The 16,267-nt window shown below is 39.1% G+C and overlaps 1 protein-coding gene across 1 annotated transcript in view; it reads right to left on the bottom strand.

Moving 5' to 3' along the window:
- Positions 1–16,267, bottom strand: part of adgrb1a (adhesion G protein-coupled receptor B1a) — a 138,024-nt gene that overhangs the window by 21,492 nt on the left and 100,265 nt on the right. Inside the window, exons 18-23 of the mRNA XM_042490365.1 lie at positions 12,096–12,199; positions 10,319–10,421; positions 9,101–9,251; positions 8,946–9,015; positions 8,575–8,641; positions 5,811–5,896 (exon numbers count right to left, since the gene is read on the bottom strand). Of these exons, the coding sequence (XP_042346299.1) occupies positions 5,811–5,896; positions 8,575–8,641; positions 8,946–9,015; positions 9,101–9,251; positions 10,319–10,421; positions 12,096–12,199 (581 nt within the window). The remainder of the gene's footprint in view (positions 1–5,810; positions 5,897–8,574; positions 8,642–8,945; positions 9,016–9,100; positions 9,252–10,318; positions 10,422–12,095; positions 12,200–16,267) is intronic.

Here is a 16,267-nt window from a genome sequence, read left to right as displayed (position 1 = left end):
TCACTGAAGGATATGGTATAACCTCTCTATATTTTGAACAATATACACCTGATGAGAAAGCAACAGATCATTTCCAGGTACAATCACCAAAAAACACACACAAATTCACAAATTCATTGTCCTTTCAACACTGAAAGCTCCAGAAACTCCCCAAAACATCAGGATTCCATTTATAACGCTGTATATCTCTCCATTGTAGTTGCTTGAAAAGACTGACTACAACGCTGAAGATATTGACAAGTAATAACAAACTAATCTGTTACCGTATGGCCTCCTGCTAAACAACAATTAAAGCTGAAGAGCTGCGGGAATCGATTTTTGTAGCCCCTGGACAGCTGGATTAAAAATCACATAATGGAAGAAATTCAATTTCAAGTAAAAGGGCAATACAGCCGCTAAATGTGCGCCGAAGGCAGTGATATTAAAAAGCAATCAAGACTTTTTGAAACACAACACCATTTCCTCGGACTTCAGGATCGAGAGGCAAAAGGTGGGTGCTTGGTTGGAGGTTGCATTAAGCCAAAAAAATAAATATCCACTGTAGACAAACATGAAAAAGATCTGGTGCAATCTAATCCTTGAGTCAAACATAAACCTTTTTCTGTATGCGCTACAAGATGTTTCAAAGCTTTGCATCTAATAGAAGTCTAGGAATTGGAAGTACTTGTTACAGCTACAAAAAGACTATTTCATCTAGAAGCTCAATGTTTGATTAAACTTTTTCTTTGACCTGTAAATACATGGGCTTGATGATTGAAACCATTTAAGCATTTGTTAAGGAGGAAACAAACTCCAGTGCTGGGTGGAATTGAGCCTCTCTTGTCTGTTTTAATTTTCTCAGAGAATTAGCTCCTAATTTTAGGGGGTAAAAGGAGACTCAGCAGAGAGGCCTGTCTCTGAGGTGTGAGCAGACCTGCCCGCTGCAGATGCCGCTGTGCACTTAATTAGATGTTGCACAAATTAATTAGCTTCATTAAACATGTTTTGCATTTGAACCTTGAGAACCGCACAGAAGAGAGGCGAGGCGGTGGAGGGAGGTCACCAAAAGGGGAGAAACAGCAACATTTGACACTCTTCAATTCCCCCTTTTGTCCACAACAGAAAGAACTGCAAACAGCCTATTCACCACATGGTCAGCACAAACAAAAATGATTTCCAACCCGTCAGATCATGTTGAGATAACTAACAAACAGCAAGCCTTACCAGCCTAAACATCCACACTTTCTACCTGCTTTCTCACATCTTACCATGACCCAAGAAATAAGTTTGAAAGAGACCCTTAGCTGCCTATTGTGGAGCAAGAGAAAAGTAAAGATCCAAGGTCACTGAATGGTGGATGTCAGAGAATTATCTGAAGTTTGGATTTGATCAAAGTACGAATTAATTGGACATTTAGTTATGTTAGGATTTGTTTTGATCAAGTTGGGATTTGATCAAAACAGGCAGGGTCAGTATTTGCTAGAGACAATCTTTTTTAAGATATGTTCTCCAGAGGCGAAATTTGGTTGTTGCATCAGCACAGACAGAAACAAATAAAGAGAAGCAAGTCAAAAATAAATAGGTAAGATGTATAAAATTAAATTTAGAACAGCAGTGAAATATAGAAACCATAAAACTTTAGTTTACTGGTGTTGCAGAGGCAAAATTTCTTTTCCTAGGATGGTAAAGGCATGACCTGCTCTACTCTCTACCCCTCTGATTGGCTTGCATTCATTGCCTTTGTTGGTTGGACGGTTAAGTTTAATCAAGAGGAGTGAAGTTGGCTGGGGTTTGGATAAGAATGTCACCAATCAGTGGCGGAGGAAGGCAGAGTAGGGTGGGTCATGCCTTCAACATATAAGGACAAGTTAATTTGCGGTGGGGAAGTACCACTTCATATGTGATAAAAGTTGTATAAAACCTTTTGGGAGCAGTAATGCGTCTGCAAAACTGCTAGAAAATGAAAGAAATCTGGGGTCTGGAGCTTCAGTAAACCACTACTAGCAAAGCAAACCCCGATCTCAAGTACACTGGCCCATTACCTGAATGGCAATGCAGGGGGATCCTCCACCTATCAGGGAGTAGGGTTTGAGTGCCCACATGGTGTTAACTCATGTTGTCTGTGACTGATACTGACTGGACCTAACGGCAGCAGGCCAAGCCACCTGGTGCACCAGGTCAAATCTCCCCATGGGTCTGGCCCCATTTCCTTTCTCCAGGTGAGATGCCTCTATTCTATTTAAAGCTTCTGAATCACCCTTAGTTTGCCCTTAGGGGACCTGACCAGTAGGCCTTTGCCCAAATGCCAATTCATGCAGCATGCTCACCATCAGAGGTAAGCTGAAGAGATCAGAAATCTCAAAAAGGGTTGGAGCAGAACAGCTGCTGCATCATATTGAAAAAGAGCCAGTGGAGGTGGTTGTCTCTGAGGGGGTGCTTCAGGAAAGTCCAAAATAGAATAGACTACTGAGGGATTCACATATCATCCCGTGAATGGCTTAGGGGCTGCTTACACAGCAATGGTTCTTGCATAAAATGTTAAAATTTTGTTGCCATTCGGCCTTTCATTCACACAACAGTGGCGTTTTGGGAGCTTGAAAACATAAACTTTTGAAACCAGTTTTCCGAGTGTAATCTTTTGAAATACGACCCCTTCATCGCTGTGTAAACTGGCAATACACGGATCATGTGTGAGCAATGCTGTCACTGCCACACTTCGTGCATGTGCGTGGTGTTCTTCTATGATGTTTCTGTACAAAGTTACACCACCAACTACTGGAGTGGCATGCATACTACAGCATTTTTAGGTTGTTTTTGTGGATCTGTGTACACAAAGATTAACGTGGCCTTAGGAACATCCTGAAACAGCGCTTGGCTCATGACAAGGAAATTTTCTGCTAAGTGCAGAAAATGGTTGCATGGATAGATATACCTGGCAATTATTGGTACTGTCTAGTGACACATCACACTTTTCTTATTTATATCCCTTTTACAAAATACCCAGTCACTAGACATTCTGTTCTCAAAAAAAATCCATGTTCATATGTTTCCATCATATAAATGATCCTCATGCACACGGATCCTCAAAATCAACCGAAAACACTGTAGTATGTATGTAATGTATGTAATTTAATAATGACACACCACAGATGAACACCACATGACTGTGCATAAAGGCGTTCTTCTACAAAGTGGTGAGTTTAAAGAAGACGATGACAAATGCATGCACAAGAACCGACAATCTACACTTTGCTGGAGGACCTCTAATAAACTCAGAAACTCACAAGTCAGAAGCACAAACACAGCTCGGTGGTCTGCCGGCAAGACTTGTTGCCGAGCAAAAACCCCCTTAGTTTTTCTGCTGTTCAGACATCGAGTCTTCAAGCAACCGGGAGTCAGCACTAACTACAAACCATTCAGCACCTCAAGATCTCTGCAGGATCCTCCCTGAGTGGAAGTGTGTGCATTGCATTAAGCATGACATCACGTGATGACTGAAAGGAACTCTGTATCGGTAAAAGTGCAAGGACCCTGGACCAGACACTATATGAACACCAGAAACGGGCAACTTCAGCTGTCTGTGCACACCAGACTGAAACCTGGTTTTGCTGATGAAGGCAATGAAGTAACTTGACCTCACTGATCCAAATGTCCAAAATGAACTTTCTTGCCCAAGTCTTGAATCAAAACTACTAGTTCAATTGACCTTAAATCAGCTTATTTTAAAATGTTTTGTCACTTCATGTATTTGAATCATTTAGCAGTTGAGAACAATTCTATTTGAGCATGCGTTGTGACAAATTACTAAAAGGAATGAACTGAGGACAAAATGTCTGAGATGAAATTCAGACTGAAGGAAGCCTCAAATTCAGTCTAAGCAGTCCGTTACCTTTCAGCAAGTTACACCGTTAGAAGTAGAAAACACACTCTGAAGATGCACTCATGACACGACCATACTAACTTTGCACACACGCAGGCCCACACCACTTGAGTGAACAGAAAATATTAATATTACTGCACTACAACTAGCATGTTATTGTTGAAACAGAGTTTCTCTAAAAGCATTCCAGATATTGTAAGAATCTGTGGCAGTTATGTGTTATTCTCTATCCAGCTAACAGGAAGTAGCATACACTGCAAGATCGATAGTGGAATAGTGAGGTAAAAAGGCAGGAAGTAAGCCAATCAGAGGTGCTTGCTAGAGGATTCAGCAGATTTGGTGATGGGCAGGGCTGGTAGCCATACATTAAAACGAAGGGGGTGGGGGGGTGGGCAGGTATTTTTTACCCAATCACTGTTGACATGGAAGGGGGCATCTGAGACTGATGTGTTCCTGATTGGAGAGCCCTGAGTGAGAGAGAGGGGATTCTGTGCAAACTCAAACATGACATATCAGACAGCAAAAACAAGTACAGTTGAACAGAGAGATCATTGAAGAAAGCAAACATTTTCAGAGAGAAAAAAAAGAGAAAATAACATTTGAATGCACCAACAATGCCAATGGAGACAGAACAGCCTGTGGGGTAAAGGGGAGCAGGGCGCGTGTGCTCTGTGGTTTGACTTTTTGAAAGCTGATACCAAGAGCCCAGTGGCATTTTTAGACTCAAGTCAGATGTAGTCAGTAACACTGTTCATGCTAAAAAATAATGTGTTCTTTCCCAGTCATATTTACAAAAATGTAGGTTGTCTTCTATTAAACATTTAAAGGAGCACTCCAACATTTGGAAAATATGCTTGTTTGCTACCAAAACCGCAATCAGATGAGGCAACTGATACAGTTTCTAGGAAGTGTTTAGAGTAATGTAAATGTGTTTTCCTGCAAATCCAAAGCTGTCATAGTTACAGAATTCTCACATAGTTACAGAAATCTTTGTGTTAGCAAGCTGGCTAGTCACAGTCATCTGGGAGTCACCCTGTGTTTGCTCATACTACAATTGGGACAGATCTCAGACCAGGGTACCCCACATTAAGGACATAACTTTTAAGATGTTGTGTGCACCCATAAAGCTCTATGTTTGCTGCTTAACGCTGCAAAACCACAATATTTTGCACCATTTATTATGCAGACCAGTTGCCAGTAAAAAAATGTTGGTATTGTAAGTTTCTGCAAACCATTTATACATTTCATTAGTATCATACCAACATTTCTACAGTGACATGGTTCTGATCGTATGTTAATGAGCTGAGTTTCTTATCCAGAGGTGGATGGCCAGCTGCCAAGCTGCAGACCACTGGTCAACATTTATTCTGGCTGTTATCCTTGCAGGTGTTGAGTCCACATGTTTGTAGCCCCACATTGTAATTTTTAGGCTTTTTAGACAAAGTTTGATTTGACTGTAATTTGCCTCGAGTTTCTTTTTTAAAAGCCCCGCTTCCCTCTACTAGAAATAACCAAACAGGAGAAAAAAAAAAAAAGACACGGATGGGTTTACAGAAACTTGACATCAATAGCAACACCTGCAAACAAAGAGCAGCTGGAGGAAAATGCAACACATTTGAAACTTAAAAAGAAAGCAATGAGATGAGTTATCATCTTGCTCAGTCTGTGCAGGACCAATAACCAGACAGCCTTCCCCAGATCTGTATAACATTCTTTGACCAGAGACATAGATCATACATAAGCAAACACATTTTCTTTTGGTCCATCACATTTCATTTTTTCTTTCCCCATCCTCTTGATATCAAAAATTACATGTCATCTTTAACCAATTTGCCAAAGTCTGAAAAGTTGGCTGAGGACAATTTAAGGCCAATGAGTCCCTCCCCCTTGCTGAGCTATCAGGCTGGTTATAGGTCACTGTGTAAAAATGGATGTGTGGTATAAGGCATACCCCGCCCTCTCCTTTAGTTTCATATCAGTTATGCCGTCTTTGGACACCAGTTTGTTAAATACGAGAATCCCAATAACCATGTTAACCTGCCAAAGAGAAGAGGCACAGGATTAAAGCAGAGCAGAGACACTTTTATCACTTGCAGAACATGCACATCTATGCTGATGATGATGGTGATGGATGGTATTGATGACGATGGCAGCATAAATGTCACCACACACACACTAGCTGTACTTACTGTAGGCTCTGCACTGTAATGTCTAGAGTGTACCCTCTTAAATGTTAGCGACAAAAACTATCAGGCACCCAATGAAGCATGAGGGTTTAGGATGGATTGCCAACATATTAATGCATTTTTAAATGTCTAGTGCGCTAAAAAAAGTCATAACTTAAAATGTAAGCTATGTGAAATCAAATTTGAGGGGAGGGGAAGTATCCTTGACTGGAGTGGTTCCTTTAATGTTACTGCTTTGAGGGCTAACAGTTTATTAAAGTCTCTTGTGCAGGCCACTCTGATGCTGTTTAGAGTGGGCCGGAGCTCCAGTATGGGTGCCAGTTGGAGCAGCAGCTCTTTATTAGAGAAGCAGCTTGTGTTAAAAAAAAAAAGACACCCAAAACAAGCTGTTCACTTGTAGGTGGGAGAGAAGCGCTGAGAAGTGAATCATTGAAACTGGAGCTAATGGATTTGATTAGTGAAACAAGGACACAGCGTCACTGCCAGGATGGATGTCTGCGAGTGACCCCACATGTCCTCTGAACACCAGGACAGCTGAGGTGACAATTTACTGATAAATTTGTTGTTTTTTTTTATGCTGCTGGTTTGTTCAAATTCTAACAGTAGCTGTAAGAGTGGAAACATTTTTTTTAACCCAAACTATGCTTATATTTATTTATGTAACAGCTACAGAGTCCATTATCTTTTATACTGGATTGACTTGGGAAAGCATTAAGAAACATGACATGGACACTTAACAGGTAAATCTGTTTCATCTGATTTTGAAATTAAAAAGCCATTGATTTTTTTTTTACCTCAGGATTCAATTTTTCAAATTTTCAATAACTAATTTTCACTTTTATTTTTCAATGTTCACAAATTCAGAATCAAAAATTAACATAAAAAAATCAAATAATATTTAAGTTGTTTAAATTCCAGAGGCCAAATTCAGAGGTCAAAATACAAGGTATTAAATTCTGAGTAAACATCTGGAAACCCAAGGAAAAGCAGTCAATTCTGGATCAATTCAAACCAACATCCAGCCAACCAAGTTCTAATATATCATTTTCTAGTCAACAGGAAGCTGGTATTTGACAGTTTTTAATCTATTCTTCAATGCTGACATTGTTAAATAAACTGTAATCTATGCTGTAATTGGATAGAGCTAAAGTTAGCTTATTTTGATCTTATCTTTAAATTAAGCAAGCAGCCAAAAATGCGACCAAACACACCTGAAATGCTAAATAAAAAAAACATAAATAAAAACTTAAAAAATAAAAAGAAAAGGTAAGTGAGAAAAAGAAGAATGCAGGAGAGACAAAAAGGGGGGTTGAAAGAGGAAAGAAGGAGCAGGGAGGAAAATAAAGAGGTAAAGGCAGGAAATGGGAGGGTAAATGCACTAAGGGTGGAAAGAACAAGTGGAGGCAGAAAATAAAAGAAAGAAGTATGGAAGGAAAGGTGAAGTAAATAAGGTAAAGGAAGGTCTATTCAAGGAAATTAGTTAACAAGGAAAGAAAGAGGGCAGGGAGGCAAAGGAAGAAGTTTACACGGACAGAAAGATGCAGAGAACTAAAGGAAAAAGTAAATAAGGAAAGAGAGACAGGTTCGAAAAGAAGGAGGTCGGGAAGAAAAATGGGTTAAATGAGGTAAAGATAGACCTGGGAAAGGAAATGGGCAACCTAACAAGGAGAAGAGGGCAGGGAAGTAAAGGAGGAAGTTGACAAGGAAAGGAGGATGCAGTTAAGCAAAGGAAGATGTTGACAGGGAAAGGTGGAGGCGGGAACTAAGGGAGGGAGTAAACAGAGATAGACAAAGTCAGGTGGGAAAATAAAGAAGATTGGAGGGAAAATATAAGGTAAACAAAGCAAAGGAAGACGGGGTAGTCGACAAGGAAATAAGGAGGCAGTCGAGCCAAGGAAGAAGTAACAGAGGAATTCCAGAGGCAATTTGCATTTATTGCCCTCTTTTTTATTCATTTAATTTTCTTTCTTAATTTAAATTAGAATCTAGCAATTTTTTTTGTTGGTTTGTTTGTTTTTTGTAGGTGCTGTTGTTGCTGTTTTTGCTTTTTTTGTTTGTTTGTTTTTGCTACTTCGCATACTGGCTTTTTCAAAGAGCTTGATGGGTTGCATAAGGTGTCGATTAGTGTTGTGCTGTCTGATTGTCAATTGTAGTTGTAACTAACAAAAAAACAAATGAAGAACAAAGATAACTAAAATAATGAATAACAAATAGCTGTGAATACCATTATGTCCTGGGCCATGTGTTATAATGACTGCTGACTAGCTTTGATGCGTTTATTTTTCCAATTTAATATAGTGTTATATAAGTAATAGTTTATTTAATCTTGTGTTTTTTATTGTCTGTTTCATTAACATTTTACTATTTTTTAAATTAAAGTATAGTTTAGATTGTTTACTACATTAACTTTTCATAAATCCCTTCATAGACCTAAACAGACTAAATATGAGTTTTTAAAGTGACTGAAAACTTGGGCTATAGTTACAAGTGAAACCAAAAAAGCCAAAGTGTAGAGGAAGGAGGAAATACCAAGACAACAGCTGCAGCGGGTCCAACAAATGCATAGAGAAGACCTCCCTCCAGAGACAGCCAGCAGCTACGAGAGAGGAGCGGGAAAATACATATGTAGAGAGACATGATTACAAGAAACAGAGAGACGGTGGAGGAAATGAGGCGGAGGAGGGGGAGGGAACGTGGAGGGTTGTAAAGAGGAGGGACAGAATGAGGTGAAAGGTAAAGGACGTGACAACAATGAGGATGGTTAAAGATGTATGAGACAGAGAAAGAGAGAGGTTAATTATACTGCAAACATAACCCCCAACCATGTGTAATATCCCTGCATTAATAGTTAAAGAGGTGGAGGCATACACACTGGTAGAGCGATAGGAAAGCATGCTTACTAGCTCGGTGTTCCATATCCCTTCGCCTTGGTGAATCCCACTGAAATTGCCACTACTAGAGCAGGGAGACCTGAGAGGAAAAGAAAAAAATGCTCATTAACACGGGGGGGACGTGACACCGCGCGGACATGACTGACAGTAGACAGAGGGCCCACCCCAGCCGAGACACAGGAAACGCTTGCGGATGATGCGATTCCTGAGGCGGCCCGTCACTGCCATGTACGACTGCCACGCCTCTGTCAGAACCCAGCAGAATGAGGACAGGAAGAAGAAATGAAGAAATGCAGCGATCAGGGTGCACAACACCTGAAAGAACAGAAGGAGACAGACAAAACACAACAAGTCATGGATCAGGCAAAGTGCATGCGCGTTTCCAAGACAGATTCATGCAAAACTTATATTTTTAAAACAATTTTAAAAAAATATTTTTGAAATGTAGATAAAACACATTTGCGAGATGACTGTCTTTCCAGTGAGTGATGTTCTGTGACTTCTCTCTTGATAACATCCCAAGAAGCACGGTGATGGATTTTTAAAAATTAGCAAGTTTATTTCTATTCAGCCACCACACTAGCCGTCATTATTTCCAACTGAGGATCACGTTGGCGTATTGTGGAGTGATAATGGAAAGACAAGCCCCTTATTTCTGCAGGTGACAGTCCATGATTTCACAGAGGAATTGTGGATTCAAAACTTTTGGATGATGCGCTCAACTTTGAAGATTTATGTGATGAAAGGCAAGTCAGCTTTATTTGTATGGCACATTTCATACAACAGGACAATTCAAAGTTCTTTACAGAGCAATAAAACATAAAAACATTATAAAACATACAGATTTACAATAAAAGAGTAAAGAGATAAGATACAAAACTTTAAATCAATTACTCGATGATTTAAAAAAAAATGTAATTGAAAAAAAAGTCACCCTGCAAAATAGCAAAAGTGCAGACAAGAGGTGCAAAGGTAAAACAATCAATGTAAAAAATGAATGTTTTTAGCTTTGACTTAAAAGTGGTCAGAGTCTGGGCTTATCAATGTCTATAACACCTCTTGTAACACCTGCTGCATCATGCCCGAGGGAGCCAGTTCCAACCAACATAGCCATAGCATCATGTGACCTAGAAAAGCCCAAAAAAATGTTTCCATTGCAGTTTTCCAAAATGTGGCTTTTTCGAATCGCCTAAAATACCACCTCATGGTAGCATAAAAACTTTTTGGGACTTTTTTTTTAATTGATTGGTTTCCATTAGGCTTATTTTATATTTGCGATTTAAATTTGCACAATGTGAGGGTTAATGGAAACTCACCTACTGTAATCATATGTCATTGAGTACATGCTAAGCTAATATGCTAATCTTGGGGTTGGTGCTTACCTTATTCCGTGTCTGTGTCTGTCCAATGAGAATCAGGGCATTGGAGGAGATGATGGAGAGGCAGAAGTTAATGAGGATGACTGAGCGCTCGGACCGAATGTACCTGTAGGAAAATGACAGCAAAGAGACACAAAGAAAGATGACTACAGTTTAAAAAAAGCCTTACTTACTATAAATCAGAGGAACTCTCACATTACTTCAGTATTATACTCTCATGCCACTTTCTACTTCGACTCCACACTTCAGAGGAAAATACTGTACTTTTTACTCCACTATTAATATTTAATAACTGCTTTACAAATGATGATTCTTCTGCACAAACCATATGAAAATATACACATGCAGCTAAAAAAAATAGTCAATTAATTAGAAAATTAAATAGCAACTATTTTTACAATCATGTAATCATTTTTCATGCAAAAAATATTATATGGTTTCCAACTTTGGCATATATATTGTATGTATGAGGATTTACAGCTTTTCATTTTAAATTATCTATCTATCTATCTATCTATCTATCTATCTATCTATCTATCTATCTATATATATATATATATATTAACATCACATTAGTTTGTTTAAGTTTATTTAACAGTACTTTAATTTCACTCCTGCAGAAGTTCTTCTTACAGCTGTTTTTTGGTGTCATGTCTCCAGTCTTGTCCATATGCCAGACTCTTTGCACATCTTTAGCTCTGGAGCTGACTTCTTTTAAATTTCTCTTACCAGAAAATTAAGAGAAAATTTTTTTTAAAAAAATTAAGAGAATGTTTATTGATATTTGAGAGCTTATATCTCTGCAACTCAGCTTTCAGCAACATGTGCAGTGGAGTCATCTCTAACTTTTTATTTTAACCCTTAGGGCCCGCTCTAATATTACACACATTCTCATATCGCTATGCCCACAAAAAGCACTTTTTTCAAATCAAGCTTTAAAAAATATTATACATTAATATTCTTTTCTTCTTTGAGTTATTTTTTTAACCAACATCAGTCTTAATCATCAAAAATTTATTAATTTTCAGTATTCTAACCCTTATAATGCCATCATGTTTTTGTCATGATGTCATTATGGCCTGTTTTTCGATTAAACAAAACAACAACAAAAAAAAAAAAAACCCAACAACACAAAAATGAAATATTTGTCTTTGATATTATTAGAGAGCCTGGGATATGTTAATGATCTACAGCAACACTGAGTGTGACAGTGCTCCTTGTGGAAATAGCATGTATTTTCTCCATATGCAAAATATGGAATAAATGACATCATCAGATGGAAAATATTAAAATTAAAAATTCCATGGCTAAAGCCAAGAATGACACCCAGAAATAATCTAATGCCTGTCTTTATGCTTGGTTGGCTGTGGGATCAAAAACTGCACTTTGAATGGGTTTCAATGGCGCTTTTTAAAATTTTTGTGCACAGTATGAATGTAACAATTTTGTTAACACAGTGTATTTCAGACTTATTGTAGAAGCTGAGCTGGAATTCCAAGAACAAACAAAGATATGCAATCTTGCCAAAATCCATGCCATATGCATGAACACAGCCAAACTTATCAATAAATAAAGATTAAAAAGCTTGAAAAATGCGCCAAACAGTTCCTAAGGCTGAATAATAACACTATTTTCTTTTGTGTCCCATGTTAACTGACAGGTGTGTATCAAAGTGCACTCTGCACAGCACACGTCCTTGCACCTGTTGACCTGTTGCTCTGACGTTAACACTTCCTGCATTAGTCACAGCCCAGTGCTACATGTTTCCAGAGTATCTCACCTCCAGACAGACACATAGATGATGATGAGCAGCAACAAAGTCAGAGAAGACACTCCACAGCCCACGATCAGCGTCACGGAGGGAAGCTGTGTCTTATCCATGTTCTGGAAAACAAGAGAACACAGGATGTAAAAAAAAAAAAAAAATTGTGGTCATGTCTCCAAAGCCTTAAGATACAATCATGACTCATCAGCCAATCAAATCGTTCATATCAACAGTGTGATGAATAGAAACACTGTAGTGAAAAGACTCAGAACCATCACTGTCTTGTAGATCTGTGCTGTGTACAGACTCTGACAGGAGCTGTCAGCACATGAATACAAAAGCAGAGAAATTCCCTGCTGACTCAATTTGTTGAGAGCTCACCTCCTAACTGGGTCACTCATGGTTCAAATGCAGCGGACTGCATTTCCCTTCCCATCACTTCTGTCTCTGTGATGCTTTTCAGTGAGCCAGCATGCTCACAAAACGGCGGCTCAAGCTTCAAACAAAACTGCCAAAACACTGGTTCACTTATTTATCTCACAAATCTTTGAGAGAATCTAAACTGCTGCTGATATGTAACAGTCATCCTGACCCTGATGTTGGCCACTTTAACAAGAATAAATCAACAAGCAACAAATGTTCATTCAGGGCTGCAGCCAAACCAACCTCCATGCTAAAATTGATACAGGGTTAAACCTTTGAAATCTGGAGCAACATCACTTTTCTTGTGCTGCTCTCACACACCTTTTGCATAATCAAAAACATAAGGCAATGAGCAAATTTCTAAGAAATTGGAAGAAATTGGTAGATTTCAAAAATGTCTTTTGTCTAGGGGAAAAAGTAGGACAAATTATCTCTAAAAAGTTAGGGGAAAATGTCCAGGAAAAAAGCTAAGGAAAAAGACAAAAATCTAGGGGAAAATGTGTTAGGAAAATAAAATCTAGGGAAAAATTCCTAGGGAAAAAAAGCTAGGAAAAAACTATTTGATTATCATAATCAATAAGAAGTTCGTAGATTTACAACATTTTTGTCAAAGTGGAAAAACACCTAGGGAAAAATGTGGAATGGAAAAATCTAGGAAAGAATTTCTCGGGAAATGGAACAATTATCATAGTTACATATTTAAAATTATGTAGATTTTTAAAAACAAATTTTGCAGGTAATTTTTTTTGTATTTTTCACTAATTCCTCACTAATTTTTGGGCCACTTCTTGTCTTGTTGCTCATTGCCTTCTTCCTATGCTGTGGTGCCAGATGGGAGCTGCCGTGGCAATATGATATGTAACCTGTTGCTTTTGCATGATACACTGGACTGTGTCAGGTTGAAACACTAGCGGTAACAAAGAAAAATAAGGAGCACAAATGTTTCTGTAGGGCAAGCAGTAGGTCAGTGTTTGGTTCCCATATGAATGTGAGGTTTTTATCTAAACCTAGCCATGTGCTTTTGTTGACATCCCAGCGTTAGTTGCCATGTACTGTTGTTGCCTAAACATAATCATGTGCTTTTGCAGTGTAATCCCACCATGTACTTTTGTTGATATCTCACTGTCAATAGCAGCATCCTGAAACATCAACAGCAGACACATAGGGATACCTAGAGTAATATGTAGACACAGAAGTCCACTGACAAAGTGTCAATATGTGATGACTCTGGATAAAAAAGTGGGGTTGGTTGTGGTCAGTAGTTTGTTCTGTTGCATCTGTAACAGCATGGATGTCATGGTGTTCATGACTGTATCACTGCAGCAAGGTGAGAAGTGAAAGTAAACAACATGGCCAACAACACAGTGTGAGCAGTGCTCTAAATAGCCAGCCAGCTAGCGCACTGTGAACTTGTTGCTCATTATGTGTTGTCAGCTTGGGCTTTCATCATGAGTGGCTCTGTGGATGATAACACGGGTAGTATACAAGAAGGCCATTTGATAATTCAATTTGAAAGACTTGTGATTTGACTGGATACTCTAATAGATGATTGGAGTCAGTGAGTTTAAGCGGGCAGCCCCAGTTGGCCGGCTGTACAGAGGAGTGTTTATGGTGCTAAGTGGTGTTATAAAGGTTAGCGGGATGACTTCACACAGCCAGACACACACCAGAGGAGGCCCAGCACTGCCTAAGGGAGCTGTGAACTCAACTAAGAGAATTTCACTGGTATAGCTTTCAGTGAGAGGCTTTTCCACCCTGACATAGATAAAATTATGTGGGGAATACTGTGTTTGCGCGCGCACACACACACACACACACACGCACACACACACACACAATATACATGCAGGTATCTGGTGTCTGAGGCTGCAGAGAAGTCAGCAGGATGGCTGCTTTTGAGCCTCGACTGTAAAGCAAGGTGACTTCAAGGTGATTCATGAATAAACCACAATACCTCAAACACACACTAGTGGTGTGTGCATTCACATAACAAACATGCACTTCTTATCCTAAAAACTGACGGCTAAACGCCATCCCCATGCTACAGCACACATGTCTTCGCTGCCATGGCTACGCTGTAACATGGCAGCAGGGTGCATATTGTGTTTGACTGTGTGTTTCTGCCTGTGCTGCTTGTGATATTTGAGTTTGTCAATATTGATCTCTAAATATAGGCACAATAATGAGAAACAAATCTCTAATCATCTTTATTAAAAGATACACATTTAAAAGTTTCAGTTCAGTTTATTTATATTTCTCTTCATCCCAAAAGAGTCTCTAAGAACATCAAAGATGGGAGAATAAAAACTGACTAATTAACAAACAAGACAAGATTATTTGGCATCACTAACCTTAGACCTCTTTTACCTTTTAACAGCATTGTATCAGGAGATACAAGCCCCTCAATCTGAGCTGGCACACAATGGATGCCAATATAGAAGAGCTCAAAAAAACATATGTCAACCTTGTGTGGGCGCTAGAGGAATTGTCAACCGATTTATCCTCTGGGGACCACGAATGTCTGCACCAAATTCCATTCCTGTTGAAATATTTCAGTCTGCACGTAAGTTGTGGCTTTACAGAGATTGCCGTCCCTAGATCCGATAGAGACAGTATAAAGTGACAGTTTTCTAAAAAAGAAAGCAATAAATAATTGAGGTCAGCGACACTCTTACAGCTATTTACAGAAGTAATAATTGAAGGCTCTGTACAACCATTCAAATATACAACACCACACACCGTCCCTTATGCTGGGGTGTGGGCAGGTGAAGGGACGATAAGCATTGCTGTTGTTGAGGAGGGTGAAGGGTGGGTGGACATGAGGGGACCAGGACATGAGGGAATTTCACCGCCCCACCCCTCCTTCTAGTAGGAGATAATTGGCTGAGTTTATAGCCTGTCTTGTCTCCAGGTTTGATGTGTGTGCCGGGGCCAAGTTAATTAAATCCCTCTGATTAATCTGCACTGCAGTGAGTTCCTACTCTAAAAGCAAAAGGGGGGTGGGGGAGAAAAAAGATTACGAGTGCAGTGGAATGGAAAGGCGTCTGCTGAGACAGACAAACTTTTACTTCCTCCTCAGCCAATGACGGAGCCTCGGCTGGGAGTCTCACGCAGCGTCCAAACGAGAGCACGACAATCCAAAGTAAAGTGACCAGACTGCATTATTCCACATGAGCAGAGACGGGGACGCTCCAGCTAACACCACTGAGGAGCTCCATGGGATGTTGTTCCTCCAGAAATCTATCAGATGAAGCTGCTGCCAATACTGGCGGTGAACATTGCTTAAACAAGTTGCTCTGGTATCAATTATGCACAATGGGTATGTAAATGGACAGGTTGGATGATAAAGTTACTGATCCAAATACTAATCAAAGAAAAGGCATTCATGCTTCCTTGTTAATGGGACTAGGTATAAATCTAATCAATCAAACTAAATAAGACTCATAAAAGCTAATGAAATGGAAAACACACAAATCGCTATTGTTGTACATGTCAAACAGCTTATTGATCAATTCTGAACCAGCTTATATACTTAAGGTTAGCTTTTATTAGAGCTAAAGAGATTAGTTGATTTATTTATCAATCAACCAACAACTTCGATAATTGATTCATTGTCAATTTTCAAGCCAAAATGCCAAATATGCGTTTGACTGCTTTATACTTTTAAATATAATTGTAAACTGAGTATCTTTGGATTTTTGATATAGCCTGACTGATATATTAGTTAGCCAACTTTATTTATTAACCTTGGCAAACTGGTTTGA

This window comes from Plectropomus leopardus, chromosome 7, assembly GCF_008729295.1.
Source record: "Plectropomus leopardus isolate mb chromosome 7, YSFRI_Pleo_2.0, whole genome shotgun sequence".
Taxonomy (NCBI): Eukaryota; Metazoa; Chordata; class Actinopteri; order Perciformes; family Serranidae; genus Plectropomus; species Plectropomus leopardus.
The sequence above is the reverse complement of the archived record's forward strand: the minus strand, read 5'-3'. Positions and strand labels throughout refer to the sequence as shown.